General features: G+C 44.2%; 1 protein-coding gene across 4 annotated transcripts in view; it reads right to left on the reverse strand.

The window, feature by feature from the left end:
• Positions 1–21,847, reverse strand: part of CENPC (centromere protein C) — a 1,220,926-nt gene that overhangs the window by 959,937 nt on the left and 239,142 nt on the right. For 3 of the 4 annotated variants that reach the window (XM_078676246.1, XM_078676245.1, XM_078676249.1), the window contains one exon: positions 13,176–13,278. In XM_078676246.1, coding sequence (XP_078532372.1) covers positions 13,176–13,278 — 103 coding nt within the window. Of the gene's footprint in view, positions 1–4,368; positions 4,521–13,175; positions 13,279–21,847 lie in introns of those variants that run through there. The other variant, XM_078676247.1, reaches the window with a different exon arrangement.

A 21,847-nucleotide genomic window follows, 5' to 3' on the forward strand; every position in this document is an offset into this window, starting at 1 on the left:
CCCTGTTGACCATCAAGTGTCAGTCAATTCTATTTTAAATTTGCAAACATATTACAAATGTCGGTATTTAGAGGACGCTAGAAAAAACATAGGTGACCGACTTTCTCTGAAATCTTTTTTTGTTTTTAAATTTAAATCAAACACACAAGACATATTGGAACAATGACTATTCATAGACTATGAACAATGACAGCGGTAATAGCTATTTAATACGTTGTCTGGAGACAAAGTTTACTCGACCCAAAAGTGATTGAATAAAAAATACATGATCATCAATTAAACGCTCCCTAAAACTGCATTGCATTCCAGAACTTTTCCATTATAGAACAAATCAAATTTGCAACCTATCTGATAAAGAACAATCCAACTGAGCCGATGAGTAGTACATTAACACAAGAACAAAAAACATACAAAGAAAAAGAAAACAACGAAAAAGAAATCAATTTACAACAGCAGCAAGTATGCATTGATGTAGCAACAGAAAAAAACATGCATTTGCAAAGGCAATAGGTCTGGATCTCACGGACTGCCTGCTTTGCTGGCTGTCAATGCTGGTTATGTTTTGCCAGAACTGGTAAAACATTTCTGCTGGGCCCTTGCCAATTAAAAAAAATCATTGCCTAAAAACAAATCACGTTTTGGGTCTCGAACAGCACACATTGCCATACCAGCCTCTGACACTTTAGAAAACTACTTTGTGTTCAGAAGTGCTCCCTGTGAAAGAAAAGAATATCGTCGCTCAGGGAAATTAGTCAAAGGCTTAAGTGTGCTGATCCATTAACACATGCTGTATAGTGTAGTGGGTGGAAGAAAAATGTGAAAGCCAATAACAGGCCAATGTATGAAAAGGGGTGACTAGTATAATTTTAGTAAATTCAAAAGGTCTGGGCTTACATCAGACCTAAAAACATAACCCTTATTTACAACTTGTGTTGCTGTTTTCCCCTGAAACAGCTTTGTTTTCGTCCAAGCAGAGCCTTTTTCAAAACCTCCCCATACCTATAATACTCATTAATATGCTGGTCTAAATCATCTTTCTCCAACAACCAGATCAACTAAATTCTTATCACCAGCTCTCAATCCCTTGACCATACTTTCTTTGTTCCATCCCTTTCCACTATTAACAGATAACCTCTGTAACTTTTAACCCCGATCCAAACTGGAGGCCACCTGTTTTTTTCTCCCCCTGGCTTCCCCCTGTGTTTTTTATACAAATGTGTCTCTCATATCTCATCTTACCCTTCCTCTCCATCCTTCAGTTTAATCTCCTTTTCATTCCTCGCACACTCTGCACCTACCACCATTTCCTCTTTTGGGCAAGCACCCCACATAATAAACTAGCTTTACATCCCCTCAAAGAAAATAGTGTCACAATGGCAGATAAACAAGGTCTAGTTTGTATGGTATTCCATCTGGAGGCCGTCGGATCTAGGACCAACACCCACAGAACACTCAAGAGATCTAGGGATCATCCTAGATGACCAGCTCAAAATGACTACTACAACAGGATTGGGCATCCCAATATACCCTTGAAGGCTTGGCTAGATTTCAGAATCAGGGGAGTATGCCTACAAGTGTTAACGAGGAAAAACTAGTGTTTAAAGAATTTATCTCATTCACGTTTGTATACTTGTCATTTGCTTTTTTGTTCCCTGAATGAATTTTTCTATATAAATTTATATTTTTCTAAAAAAGTATACACCCGTCTTGTTTTCTTTTGAGATACATTTATGTTGACAAAATATGTTTGATTCTAAAGATTTGTTTCTTTGAAATCACTATTCAGGATTTCGCATATATAAGAATGATTAAGATTTTGTGAAAAATAAATTCCCTTGTAGGCATACTTACCTGATTCTGAAACCTCAAAATGACAGCTCAAGTCAACATAGTGTGCTTGTCCTGCTTCCACATTCTACAAATGCTACAAAACATAATCAAATTGTTGCCTCAGACAGGCCGCCACTGAAGCATTCATCACCAGCAGGTTGCACTACAGCAAACACACACTGTGCCGGAATCTCCAAGCAACTCCAACACATACTTCAGACCATCCAGAACACCACAGCATGACTCCTACTCAACCTCACACAACGCACCTATATCACTCCCCACATTAGGAAGCTTCACTGGCTCCCCAATCACAAGCACAGCCAATTCAAACTTCTCATGTACCAATACAAAGCCCTACACAACACAGAACTAGAATACCTGAACAGCCGCATACACTTTCACCAGACACCTATGCTTTGCCTCACTCTCACACATTCCCACATCCACAAAAGCAAAACTGGAGGTTGCTTATTCTCCTACATCGTACCCAAGACATGGAATGACCTTCCTCAAAACATCAGAGCCTTCTGTTTGTGTCAATCTGGGCAAATAATCTGCTTTCTTATTCTGAGCTTTACGAATAAGATCAACTTTCACGTTTTCCCAACCTAAAATATCATCAATGGCTTGGGGGTCAGTCTTTAGAGTAAAACTCAATCCTTTTGAACTAGTGCACTACACATGTACATGCCAACATCTCCTTCTCTATGATGTAATATACCCTTCAGATTAGCTGAGGGCACATGATGCAAAAGTCACATTCCTCTCACCATCATTTGTCCCTTTGTGTTAGAACTGCATCAATATCATTCTCACCGGTGTCCTCTAAAACAGTCTTAACAATGGTGCTTTCAATAATATGTTTTAAAGTTAGAAAAAAGCATGAACTTGTTCATTTTTTCTCTTGTAAGTTAATGGCTCAGCTACACTTGACAAATTCTGTACATACATGGTGCAGGGGGGCGTGGCTTCCGCACCGTGCACGATTGTGGCGGTCCCCTGAGCTCTGTCGCATCAAGGAGAAAAATGCTCTTTTATTCCCTTCTTCTGCCTGTACCTGCCAGGTTCCGACCAGTTTCTCAGCTCCCAGATGCCTTCGCTGCAGTTTCAATCGGTGTGGTACCGCTAACCAGCCTTTTATCTGCCAGGGAGCCGCAGTGGTGAGTTCTTGTCAAAAGCAAGCGGCCGTCATTTCGTGACAGCGCCACTCGCTTTATAAGTCTTCCTCTAAATTCAACTTGGCATATTCACCTCTTACTGCTCTATTTGATTATGCACATGCTGGAATACATTTTTATAATACCTAGAATTTGCTTTTTCATCATTTTCTGCCAATTTAGCTGCACTCATTTTCATGTTGCTTCGGCGGTTACTATTTACTGTGCTGCCTGTGCCTCTGCTTTCAAGCCTACCACTAATTCTTTTCACTGGAACAATATCTATATATTTAGACTTCTCCTGTTTTCCTCCTCCTTTGTGGCTATATTGCTGGGTGCATTCATGAATATTCCTCACTACACGTTTTTCTCTTAGGACTTATGCCTGTGCATTAATTCATCATGTTGTTGGTTGCCTAAGTGTTCTCACTCCTCCCTGAGATTGTGTCTCTCCACTGTTTTGACCATATCACTTTCCTTTGAAATTGTTTTTGAACTGCTACGACGTTTGACTAAAATTTACCTGAGATCATGTTATTATTCTGCACACTAAGTCAAAATAGCCAGTGACCAGCTTAGTAAGACTTCTTCCTCTGGCACTAAACTTAAAATGGGAAAAAATGACCCCCCTCGCCAGTCCTGTCCTCTCATAATCCAGTATTGGATACTACTCTTGACGAGATACCAGGTCTAAAGCCTTTTGTGTGTGCCACCACTGAAAAACTCCAACAACCGGTATGATTTGGAGCAGCGTGTTAACACTTTCCAAGAGGTAGCCACTAAGATTACATTTCTTCAGCAAGAAATGGCTTCATACTGAAGACCTTGTAAACAGGAATAGACATACTAATCTCCGCCTAAACTGTCTGCTGGAGAACCTTGAGAGTCCTGACCTCCTCCTCTTCCTAAAAAAGTTTCTACCTGATCTTTCTTGGTCTTCCCAATACTCCACCTCTCAATATCCAGCAGGCTCATCGGCTTGGTTGACCTCAGCTTAACTCTTCTCGTTCTAGAGGTATTATTCTGCTGTTTCTGGAATATACCGATCTTCTACGGGTCCTCAAATCTGCCACAGAGAAGTGTCGCCTCACTTGGTTTGGTCATAACATTTAGATTTTGCAGGATCTTTCCCCCGCCAGAAAGAAGGAATTTCTTGCCCTGCGTCCACAACTAAGACAACTGAATATTCGTTATGGCATCTTGCATCCTTGTATCTGTGAAATCACCTAAGAAGGCACTTCAAGATCTTTTGGTGACCCTGTCAAATTAAAAACATTTCTACAGAATATTTCATCTACTAACATGGACACTAATGTTTAACGTTCTTGAGTATTTGTTTTTTTGCGCATTACTGATTAGTTTATTTTATAGCTCTTACTTTTATGCCTTCTTTTCTCTCTTGCTTCGGTGCGGACTCATCTCATGCTCATTTTCAGTACTCTTTCTCAGATCTGGATTCTCATCCTTGATCTGTCTCTTTACTCTTCTGTTCACTCGCTATTCTTTTTTCTGTCTTTCTTCTTTTTTTTCCTGCAAGTATGTGAGTGATTATTTGTTTTTTCTTTGTATTTTGTTCACATAAATTTCACGTGTCATTATTATTAACATATGGTGTCTTTTTGTTTTCCTCTTCGTTTCTGCAGCTTGTCATCCATGATTCTGTATCTCTATTTTTACTCCCCAACATGTTTAACGTTGTCTCAAAGAATTTTCGTCGTCTGGGACATCCTGCCAAGAGTCAAATGGTACTTTCTCACTTGTTGCAACTTAACTCTCATATTGCTTTTTTACAGGAAACTCACTGTAATGATGTTGAATCACGTAAGCGTCAATGAGTTGGCCAATCTGTTTCTCCACCTGCTATTATTCGCATGGGTGGTATTTGCCATTTTGTGTTGTAAGTCGTTAAATGTACCAATTCTATCAACTGAATGTGAACAAATGTACAATGGGTATTACTTAATGCCTTTATAAACAGAAAACACATTTCTTTCTTTAATATTTACGGCCCTGTAAAATCTGACCCTGAATTCTGGCATAGCATTAAATTAAAATTGGCTTCCATTGAGAGTCCCAATATTATTTTTGCTGGCGATTTAAATGAGTGATTAGACCCCTTTACAGATAGGAAACCCAAGTGTAAATTTAAACCTGATAAATCCCATGAAGCATTCCAATCTGTTCTCACCAGTCGTCCATTTTTTGATGTACGACTAATGCTCACCCTACTATGTCCAGAACGTATTATATTTTAGTTTATAAATCCTTACTCCCTTCCATTCATTCATCAGAAATTGGCTCCATCTTTATTTCTGACCATGCCCCTGTTTTATCTTCTTTCGAGCTATCTTTCAATAACTCTAAACATGGTCTTTGGAGATTTAATAACTCATGTTCTTGGATCAAAATTTTAGCATGGAAGCTACTTCATTTATTAGAGTTTTTTCCATTCTAGCCATCCTACTGACACTTCCACTCATAACAACAGGCATGCTTTAAAAGCTTCCTTTAGGGCCTTTAATATTGTGTACTCCGCTACAAAAAAATCCCAATACCTTTCTACTCTTCAACATGTTGAAACACTTTTTTTTTGTTTAAATCTTTTTATTGGTTTTTACATTTTAGGTTTCCATGTGGGATGTCAGATCGATCACAGGTCAGTCATCACACGTATAATGGCTACACATTATCTACAAACATAATACATCATTAGCATTTTGGTTCCGTTCCACCACGTATGGTTACACATCATCTCTCATGGACTTGTTGCTAGGTCAGCTCGTTACGTGATGCGGTGTCTCACTGTGTCTGGTCCCTCGGGCTGTATGATGGCGAAGACTGGTGTGGGTGTCTCCCCTCTGCTTGTATATGTGACCCCTTGCTATGTAGTCAATTATTAATATTCTCTAGGTAAGTTGGTATCCGAACCGTCGTCTGAAACTTAACTAGAAACTGTGGGAAGAGACTTCTTCCAAAAGAGAGGGGAGGGGGAGTGTGAAGGGCGGGCGTGGGCAAGTGGCTGTTGCGGGCGGAGTGTGTGCTGGCCATTGGTCCGAGGGGTGGGGTCGTGAGGGTACCGGGGGAGGTGGGGAAGGAAGCGGTGTCTCCTTTGCTATTGTCTCTTGTTTAAATTGTATTAACAGTTGCGCCCATTCCATAGAGATCGGGTGTTTGCGTGTTCCTTTCACCTCTTCCCCCCTCAAGGTCTCTTCTTCTGCTGCCCCCCACTTGTTTACCGCTCCTATCCAAGCTGCTTCTGGTGAGCCTGAGGGGCTCTCCAGTGCATGCTATGGTTCTCTTTGCTAGGAGGAGAGCTAGGGATGCGAACTGCCACTGTAGTTTTTCAGACTTTTTCTTCCTGTAAGTTCCTAAGGCACATGCCGCCCATGTGTCGATGTGTAACAGATTGACTATTGTGAGGAGTGTTTGGTGTATCTTGGACCAGTATTGCTGCAGGTATGGGCAATCCCAGAACATATGTCGGAAGTTCGCCTCCAACGCCTGACATCGGGGGCATTGCAATTGTGTGTCCGGATAGTACCGGTGTAGTTTATCTGCTGTGAGATATGCGCGGTGTAGGATGTTAAACTGTATGTTTTTGAACCGTGCGTTCCTGGAAACCTTTTTAGGGTATTCCAGGGCTTGTGCCCACACCTTGTTGTGGAATACTCTGCCCACATCGTCCTCCCATGATTGTCTCAATCCGTCCAGGGAAACGTTAGTCAATTCCCGGATCGCTTTGTAGTGCCATGTTACTAGGTGTCTACCTGTCCCGATTCGAAGTATCGTGTGAAGCACCGGGTGTGTTGGGGGTTCCCGTCTCGTAAGTTCCAGTGTTGGCGACCGCTATCCGGGAGTTGCCTATGGGTTAAAAATTGCCCTTGCGGGAGGTCGCACCATTCGACTAGCTGTTCATATGTTTTCAGTTGCCCTTCGTGGAATAAAGCTTCTACCTCCGTCACTTTGTGATCGGTCCATACCTGTAGGGTTCCTGCAGTATAATATTTTTCCCCCCGTAGGAAGCCCACCAGGGGAAGCAGTGGGGAGTATAGCGGGCGCCCCTTTGACATTCTGTGTACTGGCATCATGCATTTCGAGCTATGGAGACCCGTATCGGGTGTGTGTGGGCCGGCTTGGAGCCCGGTAGGAGCATTCTCCTAATGGCAGGAAGAGGTAGTCTACCGGTCTCAGTGATCGTTTCTCCTACGTATTTCGCTGCTGTCCAGTGAGATAGCCACTGAAGTTGCGAGGCGAGGAAATATGATTCAAAGGACGGGGCTCCTAGACCTCCGCATGTGGTGGGCAAATATAATGTGCGCAATGCTACTCTGCGTCGGCCATTTCCCCCTATCAGTGTTGTGAGTAGTGTATCCAGATCACGGAAAGAAGGTCCGGGGTGGGATCACAGGAAGATTTGCAAAGTGATACAGCAGTCTGGATAACATTATCATTTTGGCTATGGCCACCCGACCGATGGGTGCCAGGGGTAGCGTCTTCCAGAAGCTCACCGCCGATCGTAGGCCCGCCAACGCTTTGAGGTGGTTACCTTCGTAGAGGTCCTCCAGGGAATGATACAGCCGTACTCCAAGATATCAGGGGGGCGCTTCGCTCCATTTTAATGTCTTGGCGCCCATCCCTAAGTCCTGCGGCGCCAAGTGAGGACTAAGTGGGTAGATCGTCGCTTTTTCCCAGTTGACTTTGAGACCGGAGGTGTCTCCGAATTCCTGCAGGGCTGCCCATATCGAGGTGAGATCTCCCGTTACGTCCGTAAGGCCAGGGGCTCCACTGCCAACACGAAAAGGAGGGGGGGAAAGGGGACACCCTTGCCTGGTCCCCCTCTCCACTGGGAATGGAGCGGAGATGAGTTTGCCGACTTTCATCCTGGTGGGAACTAATCTGGATTTATTTTGCTGGTAGAAGCTGTGCCCAAAAGGCTGATAGTTAGAGCCTGATCAAGGGCTCTAATGAGGCTGGACTATGTTGCAAAATCTCAGTAAGGACATTTGTGTTTACTTCGATAAAAGATGGCTGTAGATCTAGGATGTCAGCCTTACTTCTAATCACTACAGAAAATGAAGCAGTCTTGTCCTTTGGTGGTCCAAGAGGCGATATCAACCCAGTATCAGGGAGTATTAAGCCCACTGCAAATCCAAGTCTACACTGTTGGCTTTATAATATGGGGGTAAAATTGTTCCCATCACTAATGTCAGGTGGTAGCAAACAAGTCTTAATTTGTGATAAAAAGAAGATGAAGTCTCAGAGGAAGGCTTTGTAGTAAAGGAAGTGTTTGAGTCACAAGGTACAGGAACTAGGTATGCTTTAGTAGCGTCATGGTGCTACCTCAGTCAGGGTTGAGGAGGATTTATTTATTTATTTTATTATTTGAAAAGTTTTATAAAGCGCAAACAAGATCCAGATCGGGTATCAGAGCGCTGTAAAACGAGGACAATTAACGTTGCTGTGAGGAGACAGTAAAAGTACAATACAAAAAAGTTAGTATAGGATGAACCAGGTGAAGGCCCTACAACACGAGGCTGTGCAGGTTAAGCCTCGCACTACGCCCTAAGAACGATACAGCACATTTCGAGTCGAGTACATATTTAAAAAAATACCGAGAAAATGATTGGCAGCAATACATTACAATACACTAAGTACAAATGATTGTCAAGCACTCGAGGGAAGTGATTATCACATGACATAGAAGATATTGCTTCTGAAGTTCTTCCAAAAGGAGCCATTTGACTTGTTTCTTGAATGAAGCCGTTGAGGGGTTGGCTCTGATTTCCGTTGGTAGGGCATTCCAAATTTTTGGAGCCAGCCCTGAGAAGGTGCGATTGTAAGTTCTATTTTGTTGAATTTGGGTGGTTTCAGGAGTAAGGTATTGGAGGTTCTTAAGTTTTGACTGGAACCAGAGAGCTCGAGTTTCTTTGCTAGGTAAACAGGGCTATTGCGGTGTAAAGCTTCATGTGTCAGACATGCGATCTTGAAGCGGATCCTTGCTTCAATGGGAAGCCAGTTAAGTTGAATTAGGTCGGTGTAATATGATAATGTTTTCTGGAGCAGGTGATTAGTCTGGCAGAAGCGTTCAGAGTAGCTCTTAGCGGAGCTAACCTTGCATTAGGAAGCCCAGCTAGGGTTACCAAGCCATATTCTATTCGCAAGATAACAAGGGATTGGACTGCTGACTGGATGTCCTCGGGAGGTAGGAAAGGTTTGATTTTCCTGAGAGTGTTGAGCTGATGATTGGCACTCTTAGTAGTGGCACTGATGTGTCCTTGCATGTTTAGATATTTGTCCTGGGTGACACCTAAAGGGCAAGCAGAGTCCACAATGTGCGGGGAGCAGTTGCGTACAGAGAGATTTTTGATCCAATTTTGCATTGGGGTCTCTTGGTTGCAGGGTGTAATCAGGAGAAATTCTGTTTTGAGGGAGTTTACTAACAGATGGTTATGTGTTAGCCATTGTTGAGTTTGTAGAGCGCTCCATTAAGAGTTTTAATGCCATCTGAAGAGGAGATCTTCAATTACAGTTGAGTATCATCCACGTACATATGGTATTGAATGTTTGACCCGTGTTGAATAGCAGTTAGCGGTTCGAGGAAGAGATTGAAGAATGTGGGCGAGAGTGCAGATCCCTGAGGGACCCAAATAGTGACCTGGGTGCTTGCAGTCCAAGATTAGTTGACTTTGATTCTCTGTGTTCGGTTGAGCAGGAAGGATAGCCTCATTCTATATTGCAGAAGGTTAACGGAGTTATCATGTTTAATAGAGTCAAAAGCAAAGGACAAGTCCAGAAGAATTAGAAGACAAGGTGTATCTTGGTCCAGAGCTCTGAAGGCGTCATCCACAATGTGTGTTAGGGCAGTTTCTGTACTATGACCTGGTCTAAAGCCTGACTGATGTCGGTCTAGCAGCTGAAATTCATTGATGTGTTTGCATAGCTGTGTGTGAACTCATTTCTCAAGCAACTTTGCTGAAGACATGATGCTGGTGATCGGCCGGTAGTTATTGGGGTCTGTTAGGTCTACATTGGGCTTCTTGGGGACAGGTGTGACTTGCCCCATTTTGAGGCAGTCTGGAATCCTCCCCTGTAAGAGAGTTTTGGATGATCTTGGACCAAAGAGGCAGAATGGCCGGGTTGACTTCTTTGAGCAGCATAGCAGGGAGTGGATCACTGAAATGGTTGGATGGTTTAAGAGATGCCAAAGAATGTGCTACCTCCTCCAAGTCCGGGAGTATGAAAGTGTTCCAGCAGGCATTGTTTTTGGATGTGTACTCTGTGGGGTAAGGCAAAGCACTCACTGCTGCAGGTACTGTCAAACCTAGGGAGCTCATCGACAGCCGGTTAGCGGCGGCACATTGCAGTTGCCGATCAATACTCCTAGACTTTTCCGAAAAGTGCGCTGAGAAGTCTTCTACACTGGGACCAGTGGTTTTGATTGCAGGAGTAGGATTAGCCTGTTTGATGATATCGAACAGTTTTTTAGGATGGTTTTTAGCGCTGTCAAGCTGAGTTCTGAAATGATCTGATTTAGCAATGCAAATGTGTTTGTTATAAGAGGTTCTCTTCTTCCTTAACTGGTTGAGACTAGAAGTGGAGTGGGAATTTCTCCAATGTCTCTCAGAGAGCCTTAAATACCTTCTTTCATCATTAAGGGCACCATTGAACCAAGGTTTGAATTGTTTGCAAGGAATCCTTTTGAGTTGCTTCAGGGCTGCAGAGTATAGAATGTTTGTCATGGCATTGACGTAGTGATCTGTCAACTCTCCCAAATTATTTATGTTAGTGGTAGGTTCTAGAAGATTCTTGCTCAAGTTGGTGAGGTTAGGGATGTTGATGTCTCTCAGGTTACGATACAGTTGCTTGTTTTTGAGCGGTTGACCTTGTTTGAGCAATACCTTTTCCTGGATGTGAAAAGTAGATTTGGTGATGATCCGACCAATCGCAAGGTACTGGGTCATCCAGTTGAATGATGTGATCTCTAGCTATAATAAGGTCAAGGGTAGCGCCCTTGGAGTGAGTGGGTCCATTGCAAGTCTGTATATAGTTGAGGTCGGAGAGGAACGACTTGAGAGCAAACTAGTGGGTCATTAGTGTCATTCCAGTGAAGGTTGTAGTCACCTAGGAAGATATAGTAGGGGTGGAGGGCTGAGCAAATAGAGATGGATTCCATCAGTTGCTCTACAAAGCGTAGGTCATCCCCGAGGGATGATAGACCGAGTGAAGCTCTCAGACTATCTTGCCCTTGTTCCAGATTTCGGTGACTAGGACCTCACAAGAGGACATCATATCATTATGGGTCTGCTTCAGAACAAGGCTAGAACAATGGATATGGGCAATGCCATCCCCAGTTTTAATAGATCTAGCGCATCTGATAACGTCATAGCCAGGAGGAATTAAGATGTCAAGTATAGGGGGGGAGGAGTCATTAAGCCATGTTTCCATAAGAATCAAGAGATCTAATTCTTGTGATAAGATGAGTTCGGAGATATCCGCTGTGTGTTTCACTGCTGATCTGCAGTTGAGCAGCATCGATTTGATATGAGAGTTGGTAGTTGCTTCAACTCGGTGCGACGTAGCGATCTAAAGATAACGCTAGGTTCTCTATCTGGATCAGAAGTAATAGTGGGTATGATGCTGTTAGGGTCCTCAAAGTCATCATATGAAAGTGAGAGAGCGAGCGTGTCTTCCTCAGACATCTGAAGCTGGAATCTAAGGGGTCTAACAAGGAGGTTGGCAAGAGGGCCATTGTGGATTACTAGGATAAGTCTCTGAGGACCTTTCCAATCCCCCAATTAAAGTGGATGCTAGGGGCTTAGGGAGATTAGACCTAGGGAGTGGATGGGGTTTGCATAACTTCTCATTCTTCCATGAGCAGTGTAGGAGGGTCTGGAGGGTATCCTTTACAGTAAGGAGGTCCAGCTTCAGTTCAGCTAGGTTGTCTTCAATCCGGCGCAGGCTGTTACCGTCATGTACTTGCCCAGAATAAGATGAAGAGAGAGGCTCATTCTTCTCACAGTGCTTGCACGGGGAGATGGACACCTGCTTGAGCTCATTTATGGGCTCTGACATGTTCTCAGTGGTACAAATTGCTTGAATTCTATTCATGAGCATGGCTAAGGTTATGTATTTTAAGACTGTGGTTTTCCACAAAATACTTTTTCAACACCTGGAAGGCACTAGTTCAAAAAGCTTGTGAAACATCCTAGTGAGACAAAGGTGTAGGTCCCAGGGAACATATTACGGGGGAGACACTGGAGTAGGTCCTTCAGATGCCACCTGATGGCTCATGATCAATGGTGGAGGATTCCTAGGGAATACTGTGGGAGATCTGTGACAAAAAAAATAGGTTTTGCAGGTGCATGTCCATATAAGAGACATCCAAGTGGAGCCAACATGACATTACATCAAATGAGCAACTAAGTGTGGAGATGTTCAATCACAAAGCTGCAACCATTTCCTCTTGTCCTGGATTCGAAGTTGTGTTCTTGTTTGCAATCATGAACTCCAAGGTCTCAGAGAGTAGGCCTAGACCTAGACAGGCCCATATGCTGTAACACTCTCCTTTCCTCCAGGAAACGGACAGGTCTTTTCTGGTGGAGGCAAACATGGTATTTGTGCTGGAGGTGAAGTGAAACCTAGTCCCAAACCCATCAAGGCCAGAAATTACTGAGATTACAAAGAACCTTGTTCTTCTGGAGAAATTAGATGTGGGAAAATCATACAGTTACATATATCCAGTCATACAACAGATTATACTGCTTGACTTAAGAAATTCAGGTTTAATATGTCACAATTTCAGTTCTTCCTTTCATGCAAAGTCAAAACACATAAGTGCCATCATCATTATTGTACTGGCTCTATATCTGCAGATTTCACTGATGTGCTTTTCATTTGCATAGCTTATATGCAGGGATGGCTAGGGGAGCAACATTTTTGCATCCAGTTAGTGAAAAGAGTAGGAATCCTACATGAACAAGCATTGTTAAACAACCTAGTCAGGCAAGCCACCAATACTTGCAGCTATCAGTTAGAAAACATTTGGTGGTATATAGAAAAACTACATTTTGGGGTTGATTTCACTTCCCATGTATGTATTATAAAATAGCACTCTCATAAAGCAAAGATCTGTGAATCTTCCTACAAAGTATGTTAAAACCCTGTAGTAAACAAAGAAATACCAACCTGGCCGGCAGGTTGCTTGGATTCTTCGGTCAGACGACTTGCCTAGTGATCCCCTTATCGGTATCTTCACAAACCCAGCCACACCTGTTGATGCCACCAACTCCTAATTAAAAATGTAGGGAGATAAGAACAGCGGGCTTGAGTAGGATGTTACAAAATGTCACTGGTTGAGTAACACACTTATCACAAATAAGTCCCATGAGATTCTGGCACTTTTATTGGTTTATTCATGTACAACGCCTTAGTCATTATTCTGTAAAAAAAAATCAACCATCTCAGTTTACCTTCAGCAAAAGTATTAGTAAAGTATCAAATTCAAGCACTGAAGGGATAACCAGAGTAGGAATTCCATGACCACAGAGGATAACGGCATTGGAAACACTCAGGAACCTTCCTACCCAACAATGGATTCTCAAATGTCATGCACAACTTTGTATATCGAAGGAAATTAAATCAACTTCTATGGAGACTTTCTAGAAATACTACCTGACCCATGCATCTGTTCAAATGTTCAACGTTTATTCCCTCAATTAATCAGGCATTCATTTGCCACCGATCAATCGCCAAGCATGGAGATGCACCCTCCCGAAGCTGCAGCTTCATCAAAGGACAGATGCTCATGCATAGGAGTTCCAGGTACCATACTCTCCTGGCCCAATCGGTACCACTAGAGTGAAGCACGCCCGGTCCTCTTCTGATATTCTTCAGAGCTCAGGAGAGGCAGTGAAGGCATACAGGAGTCTCAAGCTCTTCTAAAGGTGAAAGGTATCTCCAAATGAGAGAGATCGTTTGGAAACTCCAATATACAAAGGTTTCGTCATTGCACACTCTCGCTGGTGGCAAAAAAAACAAGCCAAGATTCTCCCCATTGCTGGAAGATGCTTTGTGCCACCTCCTTGTGGAAATTGTTATTTGTGATCCGCTATGCCCCTGCAGCTGAAGTTGTTCGCCCTGAAGCTTGAAGCTCTTGCCAGGTGGTTTGCCACCAAAGAAATAGTTTGATAGTCCAACCACATCCAGAGGTTTAAAGCCTCCTGACACATGAGCCATTGGGGGGGATAAAAGGGGAGGCTGAAAAGGGGAAGAGTGCAGGGAGGAGAGGTTGACAATTGCCTGGGGCAAGCCCTACTTAAACAGCAGTCGTTGAGGTAGAGTAAGACTGGTACTCTCAAAATCCTATGGTGTGCTGCGCCTCCTGCCCTTACTTTCAGGAACAGTTGAGGGGCGCTGGTAAGGTCAAAGAGGAGCACTGCAAAACGAAAAAGCTGCTGACCCAAAGTGAAGCGCAGGTAGAGCCTGTGAGACTGCAGCACGGAGATATGAAAATAAGCACCCTGCAGGACCAAAACCGCCATCCAGCCTCAAGAGTCCAAGACAGGCAGGACCTGAGTTATCGTGAGGATTTAGAATTGGTCTTTTCTCAGGAAGGAGCTGGGAGGTTAAAGATCAAAAAAAGGACAATGGCCTCCATCCTTCAGCACAAAGAATTAGCGGTAGAAACACCCAGTTCCTACTTCCAGGGTTGTGGACCTCTCTATGGCCCTACTGGATAAAAGGGCCAGCCCTTTCTGCTGCAAAACAAATAAATGGTCCTCCATGAGCCACCCTAAAGGAGGTGGAAAGTCCAACAGGGTAGAAAGAAATGAAAAGGCAGAGTCACCTGTCTGAAGTGAAGGCCTCATATCCCTAGAGGAAATAAGGGATCCCGACTCCAACCGGTTGGTTCCACACCACCATAAACATACTAAAGATGTTTTGTGGCAGCCAAAGGGCCACAAGGATGAGCTGCATTTTGTCCCTACTGTCCGCTTGGTCGTTGAGAACCGAGGCCTCTGACACAAAAAGGCTGAAAGGCCTGCGGGGCTGGAGGAGGAGTCTGACACTCACTGATTAAATGGAAAAACCTTACCGTAGCCATGGAGAGGGCGAAACTGCTTGTGGAATTGTCTTGTGGGAACAGAAAGTAACACGCTGCGACTCTCCTTGAATTGTTTCAGGACGAGTCTACTTTGTCACCAAAAAGACAAGAGCTGTCAAACAGCGAATCCATTACTGATGTTTGGACATCCCCTGAGGAGACCCCAGAACTCATTCAGCTATGGCGCAGGAAAGTCACAATGGTACCTACTGCACTTCTTAAACAGTCTGCTGTGACCAGTACAGAGCAGATGACAAATTTCACCGCAACACATCCATCCTGAATATCCTGGGTAAGGGACTCTTGACGGTCATGGCATTTGGATTAGTTTTGCTGATGGACGACTATTACCAGACTCTCTGGCGTTGGGTGTTGAGTAAGATAAGGAGAGTCACCAGGTCCAGGGCGACGGCGATGAGCAACCTATCTGTTCACAGGTAGACCTGAAGAAGCCTATGGCCAAGGGCCTCATTAAATGGTAACAGTGGCTTTGTGGGAGCCTGAGCAGGTTACAATACTCCTTCAATACATTCATTTTAACTTTCATAGTTGGTAGTTGTATGTCTAGAACAGTTGCCGCTCTTCACATTATGACCACGAAGTAGAAGCACTGAGGGACACTGGGGAGTGGTGAGTACAGGGAAAAGGTCAATGTATGGAAAAGTGCCCAGCCCACTGGCATCCTGGAGGTGTTCATACCAGTTTTCCTTATCCTATTGGGAAATACAGTCATCCCCGTTTACATTGTTTGACTCTGTGCCAAAAAGACTATGAAATTTCTGGACCCTACCATGTGAGAAGGGCAAGTATCAGAATGAAGGTTTGCCAAGTGGATGCGTGCCAGTCAGCACCAGGCGTAACTTAGCTCAAGGTGGGTTCAGTTCAAATTTGGATAGCACTATATGTTGCACACCCTTATCGGGCATAGACGCTCTCTGTATATGTGTCTTTGAGAGAAGAACCGGCACCGGAGTTGCATGGGAACCAGAGCCAGTGCTGAACCCGGTGCGGGCTTAAGAGGCACAGATGGCTGAAGTGGACTTCCTTGGGGCTTGAAGGCATGCCAGAGGAAGTCGATAAAACCTCCCTGAAGGTCTCCAATTGCTGCAACGTCACAGACGGACCTGGAAATTCAGGGTGCATCTGGACCAAACTCTGAACCTGCTCTGAAGGCGAACAAGAGTAGGACACATGCTAACGCCCTAAAACCCTCTAAGGAGTTTGAGATTGGAAGAAAGGGCTGAGTTCCCCTTGACTTCTTGTGTTTTTTCTTTGACTTACTGGAAGACATTGATTGCAATAATGAGCTGCCATGAGAACGGGACTTCCTTTTGACTTCAACCGGTCGCAGCATGGAGACTTTTTCCGCTTGGCCTCACTTTCCTGTATGGTCATTGGGTTCATCTTGGTGCAGTTGACAGAAACAGGCTTTATGAGGGTTCTTCACAGACATCCTTTTGTGACAGTTCCTACATGGTTTAAACCCTGTTTTCCCTTGCACACTGGTAGAGTTGCTCAACAGAATCTAGTCGAAAGACCAAGGAGAAGCTCAGGCTCTGTGTTAGAAGGTGGAGAAAGGAACAAACATTATCATGGAGAGGTGCCGCTTAAATGTGGATTTGCTTGACACTTCTGTAGAGGAATCACATTGGCGCAAAGCTGCGTGATGCCACCTCCTAGTGCACAGGACGACTGTTTTTATAGTTTCGGGATCCAGTCGGACACCTGTGGAATATTCACATGGTGAGGAGTCTGCGGATAGATGTATCCATGAAAAACTCTTCCTTTTTTTGGTTCAAGGTGGCAAATTGTTAAGGAGTTCCCCGGGCTAGGGATCGCCGTTAGGCGTAAAGCACCTTCAAACCCCCGCCCCCCTCCTCCGAGTTCCCGACAAACTGGAACTTAAGACAAGGATCTTGTGTTGCTGCACAGTTGACAACAGTTGTTCACGGAGTCCAAAACAATGCAGCGATAGAACACGGTGATACAACAATACAGCTAAGAAAGAAACAAAGACCATGCAACAGCAAAAAAAAAAACTGGAGATATTCCCTGCTGGGCACATGCAAACGGTTACCCTGCTGTTCCTGTGTGGCCAGTCTCCTCGTGGAGATCCAGCATCCTGAGCCTTCAATAACAAGCAGGGAAACACTACGAGGACCAGGCACAAGAACCACACAAGAACAAGGAAGAAGGGAAACGCAGAAAGGTTTTTCCCCTACCATATGCCTGCAAAAGGCTGCCAGTCCTGACATCCCTGTGCAACCAGCTCCCTTTAGGAAAAACAAGGGTTCTCAAATGGAACTAACTGCAGGACTTTACAGTGGAGTATAGATGCTGCCACCCCAATCTCCTATGCGACTCCAGCCTGACTAAGCGGGGATACAGAGAACGAAGCGGCCATGTTGCCATGAGTAGAGCCCACCACCGGCCATCCCTTCCATCAACCTCCCTCAGCCTGCATTGCTCGACCGGCCATCGGTACTGTGAATGGAACACAAAGACCTTGGACGCCCAGCCCACAAAAAGGTGGTGAAACTAGAGGTGAGCCCCCCACAGCCCCCGTGCAACCCCCATGCTCACACAACCGGCCCCTGCCTGCGGACCAGCAGTCATTGAACTTGATAAGCGTTGGATATAATGGTATCGGTGGTTAAGCGTAAAGAGATTTGTGCAACCAGTTCATCAAATGGGCAATACCCCCATTGATTTTGGATTCCATACGCACAATATGAAATTTGGGCATTTTGCATTGTGTTTGATTACAAACAACTATTTCTGGAAAATCCCAGTCTCTAAAAAATTATTTGCATAACATCATTGAGTTCCCATTCGTGGAATTGTCTGCTGAGCTAATCTGCTCGCTGAGTTTGTTGACCTGGCAGGTGAACAACTTAAAGTGACAGAGTTCTTACCAGGAGCCAATGCCAAATTGCCTAAGCGTCTAAGGAAAATGTCCATTATCTTCCTCCTCCATACTTGTTTAGGTAATTGTGGGGAAATGGGGTGTATTGCATGGTGTGGTTGTGCGACCTCATGTGTGATACACTTGCCAACCCCTTCAGGACCCTAGGACTTTGTTTTCCAAACATTCAGCTCAACCCTAGGTAGCTGTGACTCTGAGTAGCAAGGCTTACTCAACAGAACAAGTGTAAAGCACATAAAAACAGCATCAAAACAATTGAAGAAAAATGTATGTAATCAAAATAATTTGACATCAATTTAGAAAAATAACCTGAATTTTTACATATTTTTACACACCACAACGAAAAAGATGAACCGGAGGCTTTTGGAGATATAGAACTTAGAAGGTAGAGTAAATCAAAGCGTTTTACTCAACTGCGTCAAAGTATTGGCAAATTCAACAAATGTGACATTTAGAAAACTTTTCATTAAAACATTTGGGCTAGCTGCAATGCATTAATTGGGAGTAACTTTAAGCGACCAACTACAGTAGGAAGCCAGTTAGAGGGTCCACCAAGGTCCTCAGAAACAGTTACCTTTGCAGGTGAAACAGTCTTCTGTCAGTTCCAGGCACTTATCTTTTGCAGGGCTTTCCTATGGAAGGGGTCCTGGTTCAAGGGATGAAGGATGCTGAAGATGCTCATAGGATGCTTTGGATCTGATGAAGTCAACGGGATCTTGCTGCAACTACTCCTTGGTTTACAAAGGGGGTGAGGCGGTCCGGGTCTCACAGTCAACGTTCCTCAAAGTCCTCTCGGTATCAGCAGAAGTCCTGTCGCCACTGGACGACCAATTATACAGTATTGCGGTGACGGGCCAATTTTTTCTGGGTCAATAATTCGTCCCCTGGAGGTCCCAGGTGCAACTTTATGCATTGGGTCCTGGTCCACAGGGCTGCATGCAGCAGTTAGAGGTGGGTTGAAGACTCTGGGCTATGCCCCAGCAGACTTCTTCAGGGTTTGCGTCCTTGTGCTGCAACCAGGAAGACAGTCGGCTGTCCCTTGGAATCTCTTGACCTATGCTGGGTCCTGGAGACATCTCCTCAAACAGGACACAGCAGGCACAGTCCCTTTACTTTTCAAGGCACCAGGTTCAGTGCATGCCAGTGCAGCCTCTCTTTGCCGGTTCTACGGTGCAGCAGGGTATTCCTTCCTTGGTCATTCTTCCATTCCAGCAGAGATCTGAGTTTGGGTGCAGAGGTTCCCTACTTATGTTGAGAAAATGTCCCCAAGGCTATATGTGGGGGGTTAGCCAATGGGCCACCAGGTTCCTTCCCTCCCGCTGACCACTTCCTGGGAAGTGTGGTATCTGGTAATCCCAGAATGCACCATTCTGTCTACACCCAATATGGCAGGACCCTTCTTCCAGCTTGTGGAGCACCCTATCCCTACCCACAGGTTGTTTTAGCATGCCCCTGGAAAAAGGGTTGGCAACTGGCTTGCCCTCCCTGCCCCAAAGGACAGCCTGTCTGCCTGTACAATGGAGCACCCCCTCTCCTAAGTGTTACCCACTTCTCCTTTAAAGCTGGCTTCTCCTTTGAAGCTCACTTTTTGGGCCAACACCTGTGTGGCTTCCTGCAGAAGGGAGGTGAAACCTTCCACAGCAGACCCCTATAGTACCCTTTCATGTGAGTTGTTCGCACATCTCCCGGGTAGAGCAGAAAGTGGATATGTCAAAAGGACTCCGCGTAAAATCGCTGTGGGCACAGGTGACTCAAGGCATCTAAGTGGCAAATTTGCTAAAGTTGCACACTGCAACTTGTTACGTTAATTTTGACCAGAGGATCAAGCCTGGCTTAATGTAATGAGTTATTTGATATCTTGTGTGACCCACTTTGGTTGCACCAGAGTTAGAACAGCTCAGGGGGCCTGCAGTTAACTCTACACTGGCAATTTGGGCCACGAAACCTTTCCACAGTAAAGACAAATGTTTCGCATTTTTCTATCAGAACATGCAAAATTACATGTAGTACGAGTGGGATATGTTGCACAATGCTTTAGGACTCGATGGGCCTGCCAAGGGGGGACTTGTACCTATACCAGGGTACGTCTGGCTTTGCCATTGCTTTAGTTGGCAAAGTCGGCCCAGCAGTTAAAACTGCTTTTCCAAACTGCAAATGCTGGGCTGGGAGTCTCATTTTACTTAGAACACATCCAGGGTGACACAACCAGGGCTGCAAACCCTGAGGGGACCCTCTAACGTACACGGGTACCTTGGGGACAATGTACTAGGGTCCTACAGGTAAGTCAGCATGGCTAAATGGGTGAAAGCAAATTCAACGTACTAGTTTAAGGGTAAGGACACAGGTCCTGAGGTCTGTTCAGTAAGGCCTCGGTGCACTCTCAAAATCGAAAAACCAGCATCAACAGTCTGAAAACTTGGGGGTGACCATACAAAAAGGGGTATTTGCTTACAGTAACACATTGTGTGGAATTGTCTCTTTATACTAAAAATTTGTATGAGACCAAAGCTGGCTGAAACACTTTCAGAGCCAGGAGGACTGCTTTGAGCATGAAAATACTGATGCGATAGAACTATTGTTGAGAAGATCATTGACCTTTCAAAGGTTGAAATCATCAACCTAAAAGAGTGCCCCAGCATAATAAAGACATATCTGACACAAGGGTCGGTGATGGAAGATGATGATGGAATGGAATTCCTTTCAGAAGATTCAATGTGTCCATCATACAATGAAAAGGTTGTTGAGCTTGTTGATTTAAGACAAATCTGTATTCTCAGCTTCCTTGAACTTGTGTTTCATTGTTATAGCCATCTCATGTATAGATGGTGCATTGGGAACAAGAAGACTGCACCATGCCATGGACTCTAGGAATGAAGACTCTATCCTTACTGTTAGATTTGTGATATGTAGTAACCAGAGACATTTTTGAAAAATCGAATATACTCTCTCCTTTTAAGGACACACTTCTCCTTATATTGTATTTAGAGATGCTCCCAAATAAGATAGTACTTGAACAGGCGTTGGGGTTGATTTCTCCAGATATACATGCACTTCCATGTGGTTTAACAATTTGACAGTGTAGTTTAAGTCTTTTTGCGATTGGGTATCTGACCAAGATTTTTTCAGTCAAACAGGGATAGACGAGAATCCTCTTTTTCTTTTTTATTGAGACCCCAAAAAGTCCAATAATGCACTTCCGGCATTATTGGACTTTTTGGAAAGTACGGCATACATATTCAAGAGTAAAAAAAGAATACATGATCAGAATAAAAACCAGAATGACATTGAACTATTAGAGACCAGATACAGTACCAATTGAAAAAGTAACTAAAGTGCCCATGGTGCATGAAAGTGTGATTCCGACTAAAGCATCAAGTTATAGCAGAAGATGAGGCTTCTGATAATATTTCACCAAAAAAGACCACGTATGACATCAATTGCCTGTTTTAGGAAGAACTAAAGTGTCTATAGTGCAATAAAATATACAAGTATGTCAGCATATGAGAATTCGAATAGTATTTCATCGTATTAACACGACGTCAGCTGCCTGTTTTGGAATGGAATGGAATGGAATAAGCTTTTGTATAGCGCATGGCTACCCGGGGGCATCCCAGCACTGCAACAGGACTGCGAAAGGGAGCTGAAGACCTGGCTCAGGGGAAGAGCCAAGTCTTCAGCTGTTTCCGGAAGGCCAGGTGGGTGGGTTCTTTCCCAAGAGCAAGGGCAAGGAATTCACGAGCTTGGCTGAGTTATATGAGAAAAGGTAGCCCCCTAATCTGGACCATCTGACTCTAGGGACAGCTGCCAGATGAAGTTTGTCCGAGACTT

The sequence above is a fragment of the Lissotriton helveticus genome, chromosome 2_1, assembly GCF_964261635.1.
Source record: "Lissotriton helveticus chromosome 2_1, aLisHel1.1, whole genome shotgun sequence".
In the NCBI taxonomy this organism is placed as follows: domain Eukaryota; kingdom Metazoa; phylum Chordata; class Amphibia; order Caudata; family Salamandridae; genus Lissotriton; species Lissotriton helveticus.